We start from the raw sequence: 11,200 nt of genomic DNA on the forward strand, positions 1-11,200 counted from the left end.
ATATCTAGGGTAGCACATCACCAGTTCCTGTTCCAGGGTGTGTCAGAGACAGAAATAAGTTTGAACGCAAAAATGGAAAAAATACATAAATTCATATTTTGGAGGTGAAATAACTTAAACTGTCAGCCGTCCCTTTCATTTTACAGGATTTCTTATTCATGTGGCCATATCTTGAAACCAGATACAAACGTTTTACAGCAAAACGTTTACTAATGTCAGAGTTTTGAAATAAAAAATTTACAAAAAAATTTAACATTTTGCTTTTGCATATTAAAAATAAAATAAATCTAGAAAAATTAGCATTTCTTGCAGAAATGCTGTTTGAATGCTGGATAGCTGAAACTGTAAGCTGAAGAAGAAGAAAGTATCATTTCTATAGCGCCTCTCAAGATAAAAATCATGAGGCGCTTCACAAAAGCAAAAAATGTAAAAATATTAAAAAGCATTTAGAAAATGTTTAAAAATATATTTAAAATGAGCAAAAATAGGCAATTGTGATTAAAAAATGTAAAGAAAGAGAGAGAGTGACAGGAAAGAGGGAAATCAGTGGATCCTGAGGAAGGTGGACTAGGTGGAGAGAGCAGAATAAAGAGAGAGTGGTGAAGAAGGTCATACAAAAGCCAGCTTGAACAAGTGAGTCTTCAGCTGCTTTTTAAAGGAGACCACTGAGTCCACTGATCTCAGGCTCAGGGGGAGAGAGGTCCAGAGTCTGGGGGCCACAGCAGCAAATGATCTGTCACCTTTGGTCTTTAGCCTGGTGCTGCACAACCAGTAGGCTTTGATCACTGGACCTCAAGGACCTGCTGGGGGTGTAGGGACTAAGAAGATCACCAATGTAAGATGGTGCTTGTCCATGTAAGGCCCTATAGACCAGAACCAGGATCTTGAAATGAACCCTGAAGTTGACTGGCAGCCAGTGAAGCTGGAGGAGAAGCGGGGTGATGTGGGTGTGTTTGGAGGACTTGGTCAGAAGCTGAGCACAGGCATTCTGAACCACCTGTAGACGGTTCAGGGAGGTTCTGCTCAGACACGTGAAAAGAGAGTTACAGTAGTCTAAGCGTGAGGAGTTGAAGGTGTGGAGAACTGTCTCAAGTTCAGAGTGAGACAGAATGGGACTCAGCTTAGCAACGTTCCTGAGATGGAAGAAGGAAGAGCGAACAAGAGAACTGACATGAGAATCCAGGGTGAGAGCTGGGTCAAAGGTCACACCAAGATCCCTGACGGAAGGTTTGGTGTGAGAAGCAAGCTAACCAAGAGAGTCTCTGACTTTGGGAACCAGCTTGTCTGGGGCACAGATGAGGATCTCAGTCTTATCTTCATTCAGCTGTAGAAAGCTCCCAGGCAACCAGGTTTTGATAGAGTCTAAGCAGGTGTGTAACAGCTGCAGCTTAGACATCTCATGGGGCTTAAAGGAGATGTACAGTTGGATGTCTTCTGCATAAAGATGGTAGGATATTCCTTTGAAGGAGCTCAGGACGTGCTGAAGAGGAAGCAGATAGAGGAGGAAGAGCAAAGGCCCCAGCACAGAACCTTGTGGGACACCATGGGTAAGAGAGGTGGTGGAGGACCTAAACTTGGAGACAGCCACAGAAAAGGAGCGCTCAGAAAGATAAGAGGAGAACCACTTCAGAGCAGATCCTGATAGACCTACCCAGTCTCTCAGCCTCTCCAGTAGCAGGTGATGGTCAACAGTGTCAAAGGCTGCAGTCAGGTCCAGCAGGACCAGAACAGAACAGTCCCCTGCATCACTGTGAGTCAGAAGTTCATTAGAGACCCTAAGAAGAGCTGTTTCAGTAGAATGAGCTCTACGAAAACCTGACTGGAAGCTATCATAGATGTTATGTTCATCAAGAGCAGCTGTGAGTTGTTTAGCCACAACCTTTTCCAAGATCTTGGAGATGAACGGAAGTTTAGAGATGGGTCTGAAGCTGCTATGGAGAGAGGGGCCAAGACTCGGTTTTTTAAGAAGCGGGTGGATTACAGCGTTCTTAAAGTAAGCAGGGACCTGACCAGAGACCAGAGGAGGGGGCGGTTCCTGCCTTCTGACTGTTAAAATGTCAGCTATGCTGCTAGATTTAAGTGTATAAAGCTCAGACAGATAAGAAACAGCAATATGTTATAGGCTCAATATTAGGCTTTTCACATTTATTTCAATGTGACTTGTTTGGGGATATCCTTATGCACTTGTGTTACCATGGTAACAGATGACAGAAATCTACTTCAATATATTTATGTTCAATGTGCCATGACCTTTTAAAAATTTAAATAATGTTCATATGTTAAATTACTTTGATACAGTAGCGTATAAAATATATGAAATGTAGTTGTTAAGCTTGTTACCATGGTGACAGATAACGCATTTAAAATTTAATACAAGATTCCTAAGACCAAGCCGGTCGATTTGATGTATCATATGTGTGGGTGCTCGATCCTGCTTGGACAGCAAAATGGTTGAACGTTCTCAGCCAATCAGAGAGCAGCACTTTTCCCGCCTTTCCCCCGCTGTTGGAGACATGCAGCTGTACTCCTGTTAATGAGAGAAGCCTTTAAATCTCATCTTCAGAAGTGAAATTGGACCTGAAAATAACTGCTGGAATAGCTGTAGCTATATGAGAGGGATTGTTTCCTTCTATTCTTAGCTCAAACTTATAATCATACGTCATTTTTAAATGATATTTATGATCATTGTATAATTTCATGATATATATATATATATTTATATATATATAAATATATATATATATATATATTCATATATTCATATATATATATATATATATATATATATATATATATATATATATATATGAAGAGTGCTAAATTAAACAATGTACTTACTAGATTAAGGCGTTAAAAAGGACAAATGCAAAGGGGGTTCACTTTTGCTTTGACCACAGATAATTAATAACGGACACTAGGGGGTGCTAAAAGCAAGCAAAATAGCTAAGTGTATCTTTAAATGCTGCTGGTGAGGTTTTTTTTTTGATAGAGTAAAGCTGGATGAAGATTAAATAGGATTAGCTCACAATTCATTCTTAATTTTATCCCTGCATGAAATCTACTTGACATAAATTTAGAATAATAAATGTTTTTGGATTGAACATGTAAATGTGTGCCTGACAGTTTACAACATCTGCATCCTCTCCAGCTGTTTATAGTTAATATTTTTCCACTATGATTCAACTTAAAAGACATGGAAGGTATCAAAAGCACAAACCTCCATATGGCACCACTCCTGGGCTGCGTTTAGTTTGTTTTTGTTTGAATGTTTGCTTTGGTTTTGTTGATGTCTTCAACTTTCTGGCCTTGCTTTCTATTTTTGCCTTCTTTTCTTTTGAGTTGCTGCTTTGGTTAATATAAAACTCGCCAACGTTTGAGCTCACCCGGAAGGATTCTGACTGTTTCTCTCATTTAGCTTTTTACCGTTCTGTTTGGACTCTCTTCTGTCATCTCCTCTTTTACTGTCTCGGCCTCCAGCCAGAGGCCGTATGCGTTTCTCATACCCATCGCAACCTTGAAGTAATATATCGTCATAAAATCTTTAAAGGGGGAGGATTTTTTTTTATTCGGTCAGCAAAACTTCCCCCCATCTTCTCATTAATCTGCAGGAGTTGTATCCGTCTGCAGCTGAGGAACGGCAAATGGAAACAAACGCTGGAGGAAGCCCTCCTCTGACCTCGTACTCACTCAAGCCTGGAGGTCATGATCTCTGCAGGTCGTCTTGAAGTTTTTTTCAAGTGCATAGGTCATCAGAAAAACCAACAAATCACAGCCTTTTCTCACTTTACCACACGTTAGTTTGCAACTAGCAGCAACAAGATTAAGCTGACCCACTCAGGAAGTACCTCGCCTATCATCCAGTGACGGATGGAGATAGGCACCAGCTCACTACAACCCTGAACAGGTGCAAGTAGGTACAGAAGATGGATGGATATTAAAAGCAATAATTTATTAAAATAAAGTGTTTTTGTGCGGCTGGGACTGAAAATATTTGCATATCGGACACGTTTCCCTTCTCGTAACAGCTGTTTGAGTCAGGATGCATTTTAAACCAAAACACTGTTTTAATCATAAATTAAAGATGATGGCTTCTCATTGGATATGTTCTGCTGTAAATAGGCTTATTGATCATGTATATGCAGCTCACATGGCTATTTTCTGTAACACATTTTTAGGTTCAGTTCCATCAACTGGATGGTGATATGTATATTTTACTGGAACGTGCTCTTAAAAGTCAAATTAAACTTGTTTCAAACACATACATATTTAATTAGTTGTCAGAAATGAACAGTTTTACGGGTAAAGTAACCTGAATTTCAAAATTTTTCAAAACAAAACTGCAAATCACAAAAGTGCAGCCTGAGAGAGTGAGTTTAAGTGTGCTGAAGGTTGATGCAAAGAAATATGAATGAAATGTTGCTTCTGCCCCCTGCTGGAGTGCAGCGGGACTCACGCTTTCACGTGCAGCACAAACCACTGAACCGTGATTTTATTCTGAGGGAATAACATGTTTATTATCTTCTGCCAAGTCGAATGAGTTTCATGCACATTTTTTAAATAAATCACAACTACACATAACAATGATTTTTAAAAAATATAATGAAGTTACACATGATGTTATAATCACAGTATAACTAAGCCAATAGATACTGGCTGTGGATCTCAGCTCCTCCCTGCAGGAACTCCTTCAGGCACGCTTTCCTTCTTGTGCACACTCCTCATGTGTCTGCCAAGAGACTCCATCCACTTGAAGGATTTCCCACAGCAGTTACACACAAAGTGTTTCCCCTCTGTGTGGATGGTCTGGTGTCTGTTCAGAGCGCTGGTTGTGATGAAGGTCTTCTTGCATATTTCACACATGTACGGCCTCTCTCCCGTGTGAGTCCTGATGTGAGCTGCCAGGTGGGAGCAGTTGCTGAAGCGCTTCTCACAGATGGAGCAGCTGTAGGATCTGTCCCCTCTGCTCTCTTCGCAGCTGCTGCTGTTGATAAAAAGCTGGAAGTGGGGGTTATGCTCGTGCAGATTAGTTTTCATGTAGTTAGGAGGCGAGATGAAGTCTTTGATGTCTGATTCCAGATCGTCGAGGTGCTCTGAATCATCGTGGTCCACCCAGAAGTGATTAGGGGCTTCCGGTTTCTCCTCCTGTTTCACACGGGAGGTCTCTGGATGCTCCTGGTCGAGGTTGGTGTCCTCGCCATCCTCCTCCTCCTCCTCCTCATGGAGCTCGGGCTCAGGTGCCACCGAATGGAGCTGCTGCTGAGCAGGAGGAGGTGGTGAGCGGTGACCAGAGTGATGCAGCTCCTCCTTGGCTTCAAAACATCTGTCCGACTCTGGATGAAAGACAAAAGAAGGCACCACAACGAAACAATGTTTAGCTAAAATTAGACATAAAACCGCATTGCAGTTGCGTGAGAAGAGCTAATCGATTCAAACGTACCCGACCTGAGAAGCTTCAGCCGCATCCTGAGACGACTGATTTCCAAATCTTTGGAGCGAAAAATCTCCTGTCGGTACTCGACTATTGTCTTTTCAACCGCGTCAAAAATCTCCTCCGCCACCGCGCTCAGCCTCTGGTTCAGAAACACTCTCAGTGACTGCATTTTCAACTTCCGTCCCCGAAACTAACGACTCCTGGTTGCGCTTTAAAGACGTATTTTTGCGGGTACGTGAACGTCACGCTTCGCTTGTAAATACGGACGTGACTGGGAACCTCGTCAAAGCGCTCCGCGTAATGCGCTAGCGCCCCCTGGCGAACCGGAGGACAGCGGCACAGCAGCTCAGGCTGGTGGAAAAATACTGGGAAGCACAATGAAGGAAAATCAAATATAATTTAATGCAGTTAAAGGATTTAAAGGAAACGTGAGGCAAATCATTTGTTTATGTTATAGGAAAAATAAGTTAGAATGTTAAATATGAACTCAAAACTAACTTAATTCTCAAAGCTGTGAATGTCCCACATTGGTGTTGTAACCACAATTAACTTTTGACATAAATTTACATAAAATGCTAATAATTTGTGAAAAAACACATTTTTGATCCTATTATTAGATATTATTGGCAATTCAAATAAAGTGCTCTAATTAATTCAATTCAATTAAAGTTTATTTATATAGCACCAAATCACGGCAAGGGTCGTCTCAAGGCACTTCACATAGTAATCTTTCCAATACAGGTTAGTTCATTAAGCCAATCAGAAAAAAATTTCCTATATATGGAACCCAGCAAATTGCATCAAGTCAGCAATCCTCATACTAAGCAAGCATTTAGCGACAGTGGAGAGGAAAACTCCACTTAAACAGGAAGAAACCTCCAGAGAATCCTGGCTCAGTATAAGCAGCCATCCGCCACGACTCACTGGGGATCGAGAAGACTGAGCACACACACACACACAACACCAAAATAAATATGTTTGTACCAATACCTAAAAATATTTGTACTAATTACATTTTTGGTAATTCAATACGTTCTCAATCCACATTTTTCTTTTTCTGACCTGCACCTTTGGATCAAACATACCAACTATAGGTTGTAGCAACTGAAATGTCTCAGGTTGTCCTTTTTGACCAAGTTTAAGGCATTATAAATATTATACTGTTTTTGTCTGTACCTTATCATGCATTTATCAGTATCCTTTAGAGATTTCAACATGCAGATATTCCAAAACTAATACAGATATGGAAGAAAAGCAAACATTTACTCAAAACTTGGTTTAGTGCAAACTAGAGGAAACATTTAACCTTTAACACATTTCCTCAGAGAGAGACACGCCGTCTCGCACTGAAAGGATCTAAACAGCGTTTCTGCTTTAAATTGGCTCTGATGAGGCCATCTTTAGTTGCGCAGAGCAGATAAAAATAGCAACGAAGATCTCCCCGGCATTGTCCCTGCAGGAATAAGACACCATGCTGACAGGATCACTACACTGCATGAACCCTCAGCTGTTTGAGCAGTGAAATTAATCTGCGTCTTTAAAGCATCTGATCAATTTGGGACAAAAACTCTCACACTGAAACAGTCTCTAAACTCTTTATTATAATATTTCCTCAAAACCGTTCCACTTCGTTTACATTTCGGCTGTGACACAGAAAGGTTAACGCGACAGGTACGATCCTCTCGGCAACACGAGAAGCACATCATGCACATCTACGGGGAGGTCAAAGTAACAGATCCACAAAAATAAACAGACAACGGTACAAAGGCGAGTAAACGTGATCGACAAGAGCGGTGACCCTGTTCGCACAAATAAAGGTTGTAAACGTTTCAAGTGAAGGCGTGGACAGTCGGTCCACCTCTAGGTGTCAGCCTTTAGCTCGAGCACTTGGTGTGGGAGTTCGTTCGGCCGTTCTCAGTAGAATCATCAGTGCAGAATGGTGAACGTGTCAGCCTGTCCCTTTTTTTTTTAAATATTAAAACTAAAGAAAAAAGGAGGAATGACAACATTACACAAATACTTTTAATAAAGACAAGGAAGAAGTACTGGAGGTTAAGGGGCGAGGGGACCAGATCATCTGAATGGAAGTGACGCTGCTGGGATTTTACGCCTTGGCGTTGATGATCTCAATAAACTCAGGCTTGAGGGAAGCTCCGCCCACAAGGAAACCATCAACGTCCTTCTGGGAGGCGAGTTCCTTACAGGTGGCACCAGTGACAGAGCCTGAGGGGCAGCGGCGGTTAATGAGACGGCATTAACGCAGGAAGAATGCGGGACGTTTGTCCGTTTACTCACCTCCGTAAATGATCCTGACAGAGTTAGCTACAGCCTCAGAGACGTTGGTCTTCAGCCACGCCCTCAGCTTCTCATGAACTTCCTGGGCCTGAGAAATCACACAGGAAACTTGTTAAACACTGCCGCCCTGGTGGTCCTCAAGCAGGAGTATTTAGTTGTTCTCCCACGTCTACCTGTTGCGGGGAGGCGGTCTTGCCTGTACCAATGGCCCACACGGGCTCATAAGCAAGCACCACCTTGCTCCAGTCCTTTACATTGTCTGCCAAACAGATAAGACCACAGATTTAGCAACTTCTCCAGATTAAGGGAAAACGTATTGCTCCATTTGGGCTTTTTCCTCCCGTGCACACGAGTTTATATAAAAGAAGCTGCATACCTGCAATGACTTTGGTCTGAGCAAACACCACCTTCTCCGTGATGCCTCCTTCCCTCTCATCCAGCTTCTCACCGATGCAGGCGATCACGCCGAGACCGTTCTCCAGAGCGTGAGCCGTCTTCTGACCAATAAGCTAACGTTGCACAGGAGGACATTCAATAAACACGCCGTTTAATCCTCTGTGAGATTTAAACTGTTAAATCTTACCTCATCGCTCTCTCCAAAGACGTGGCGCCTCTCAGAGTGTCCCAGGATCACCCAGTTCACACCACAGTCCTTGATCATCGCAGGGCTGGAGGCAGAGAACGGATAAGACTCACCGCAAACCGCTAGATCCACAGAAAAAGGCTGGACAGGTTTCTACGGCACTACCTGATCTCCCCAGTGAAGGCACCCTTGGGAACCTTGTAGCAGTTCTGAGCTGCCACACCAAACTTGGCATCCAGCTTGGACCTGGTGAAGTCCAGGTAGATGGATGGAGCGCCACACACCACCTCTATTTATGTAGAAGGTTACATAGTCAACAATAAAGGCTTTTTATTAGCTTTAGGACTAATTCCTATAAATATTGAAATAATCTACGATTTTTGTTTTAGAACAAAACACATTCAAATAATCCTTAAACATGGTCCCCCTGTGTGAATACAAGACTTTGACACAAGTACAGTGAAGTCCAGACACTGACATTCACATTGTAACTGTATCTTTGGGGTTACGAGGAGCTAAATTCAGTTTGGTAAAGGTCATTTGTCCCGAGCCAGAGTCAACAGCAGTAAAGGTCTGAGTTCAGTTTCTAAAAAGGTCAACTAAAGGCTTGCATTCTGCAGAGGACGAGACATGGCTTAAACCTGGGTTCAAAAGGTCAAATGACCAACATGATGGACATTAGAACAACAAGGCAAAGCCTGTCTGGCACTGCAAGGGAGGTGGACTCATTTAGGGGGCAAGGTCCAAGGACAGTATGAGCAGTTGCTCCTGGACAAGCGTGGAGCAGGTAGATACAACGTTAGGGTTGCATAATAATGCTGAATCGCAACAGGTTTGGTTTTGACACAAAGTCTGCGGACCCTGCAGTGAAGGGGGGAAACAGCTGCTGCTGTTTTTTCTGGTTTGCAGAAGCAGATAGTGCAGACGATGCGTTCAGGTAACGATAGGGAAAAATAAAAAAACACAGACTCAGACATTCACGCATGAGCAAAAGGTAAACATGCACATTGATTTTAAACGTATATAAATTGTATTTCTGTTTTAATTAAAACCTCTGATCTTTTACTAGCTTTGTTCTGTATATTTAGCCAGCAGGCTTTGGGAAGCATCAGTGACCAGTGCTTGATCTTGAATGCATCCCGGGAGCTAGCGTGACTACGTGCAGCTGCAAACGCACACCCACCTCCGACATCACCGAAAAGCTTCTCTGCTCGCCCTTCACCTGTACCCCTTCATACTTTTCTGTCTATTTTAGGTTAATTAAACTCGATTCAACACGACAATATAACGACTGTTTCTTTTTAAGGGCTTTTAAAATCATTGAGGAGGAGATTTGTGATGCTAAAGGTGTCCTTGTTTCATGACTGAACGAGCCATTTTGAAAATATATCAAAAATCGTTTTGAAAGAGAAAAAATTGACGAACACAACGGGGTTAGGCTGAAAGATTCAACGAAAGTTTTAACTCGGTTGTTAAAATCCACACATACCGACATTAGCGTCCACCTTTCCTCCGTTCAGGGTCTCGATGAGCTCCCCGAGGCTTTTCTTGTCTCCATTCATCTTCCAGTTTCCACCGACAAAGAATTTCCTGCTCATGTTTGCGGGTTTTTGTTAGGATTTACTAGAGAATTAAACTGGACAGTACCACGACGGGGACCTTCTCTTTCGGGGCAGAGAGCAAGCGTTTGATGGCTGCTTTACCTATTTATACGGAGGGAATTTAACACCGCCTCTTTGTCAGTATACCGACACACCATTGGCGTATCACGGAACGCCGATGAACGCATCACCGCAGCAGGGGAAGAGGAAGAGCGAAATGTCATGCTGCGTTCAAGTGCTGTTTGAAAAGTTATTTACACAAAGATAAACCACAAAAAATACATGTTTTAATTGAATGAAAAAGATACGTAGTTGTTTAAATAACTAAAAACAGTTCGAAAAAACTAAATAGCAAAAATTTAGCTCACTTATGCATAAAAATCATAACTTGATGAACTGAATGTATTGTGATATCACCTAAAACGTGTTTACATCTTCAGATACTATCTGTGATAACATTTCCACATTATTTTGTGATTTGATAGCTGAGATAAAAGTACTACATTACGAATTACAAACTAAACTGTTAAAAGCACAACGAAAAAGAGTATTCTACACCTGAAAGAACTGTTTCTCAACTACTGAACACATCACATAATTTGTATAAATATGTTTAAGTTGGATATGTAATTATTTTATTTTACGTACGAAAGTAAAACAAATGTATTTGAATCATGTGCAAAAGTGTTTCCATTTGAGCATTTATTTAACGCTTTCACTTTGAATGACACAGTAATGCGCTTTTGGATTGGTCATGACTAGTGACCCACCTAGCCCCGCCTACCTTTAATGACAACTGAAGAACAGATGATCTGGTTGGACAGATCACGGAACTTGTATTTACATTTTACATACCCAACATGCATTGCGGTTAATCTCAAATATTATACTTGTAAAACACATATAAAACACGTTTGAAAGTAACTTTTTGTATTAAATGTTGTATTAATTTACTTTTTATAATGTACTTTACTATCAGCTACTCTAACTGTATTTTGTCAAACCGTAACAAGAATGTATGTGTCCCTTTTATTAGTATGGTTGCGGAGCCGTTTCAGGTTCAGGATAATTTGCTCTTTAATATTTATCTAGCAGGTTTCTCATAATGAGAAGCCCCTTTAATTGTGAGAAGCAACCTACCTGACTGGTATTGTAGATAACGACTTAACAAAACAGTTTCTGTCTCCAAATAATGTGGTGCACATGTGCATACTTGCGCAGTATAAGCTTGTTAGTCTGTCTATTAAATGTCTCTCAGTTTATCTCAATAAATTAAAAAAAATTAAAAAT

General features: G+C 41.5%; 2 protein-coding genes and 1 non-coding gene across 3 annotated transcripts; 1 reads left to right on the plus strand and 2 right to left on the minus strand.

Moving 5' to 3' along the window:
- Positions 1-4,487: 4,487 nt before the first annotated feature.
- LOC107379469 (zinc finger and SCAN domain-containing protein 5B) lies at positions 4,488-5,757 on the minus strand. The gene is made up of 2 exons (XM_015950235.3): positions 5,438-5,757; positions 4,488-5,330 (listed from the first exon to the last, which is right to left on the minus strand). Exons 1-2 carry the CDS (start codon positions 5,598-5,600, stop codon positions 4,663-4,665), a joined length of 831 nt encoding a protein of 276 aa, XP_015805721.3. The 5' UTR covers positions 5,601-5,757; the 3' UTR covers positions 4,488-4,662.
- Positions 5,758-7,012: 1,255 nt separating this feature from the next.
- On the minus strand, positions 7,013-10,067 carry tpi1b (triosephosphate isomerase 1b). Its single transcript, XM_015950236.3, has 7 exons — positions 9,799-10,067; positions 8,475-8,598; positions 8,310-8,394; positions 8,103-8,235; positions 7,900-7,985; positions 7,727-7,814; positions 7,013-7,654 (listed from the first exon to the last, which is right to left on the minus strand). The coding sequence occupies exons 1-7, from the start codon at positions 9,905-9,907 to the stop codon at positions 7,536-7,538; spliced, it is 744 nt and encodes a 247-aa protein (XP_015805722.1). The 5' UTR covers positions 9,908-10,067; the 3' UTR covers positions 7,013-7,535.
- A 906-nt stretch (positions 10,068-10,973) lies between these two features.
- On the plus strand, positions 10,974-11,028 carry LOC129163538 (U7 small nuclear RNA). The gene has a single exon (XR_008563399.2). It is a non-coding gene; the product is annotated as a U7 small nuclear RNA (small nuclear RNA).
- Positions 11,029-11,200: the final 172 nt, after the last annotated feature.

This window comes from Nothobranchius furzeri, chromosome 5 (genome assembly GCF_043380555.1).
Source record: "Nothobranchius furzeri strain GRZ-AD chromosome 5, NfurGRZ-RIMD1, whole genome shotgun sequence".
NCBI classification, from domain to species: domain Eukaryota; kingdom Metazoa; phylum Chordata; class Actinopteri; order Cyprinodontiformes; family Nothobranchiidae; genus Nothobranchius; species Nothobranchius furzeri.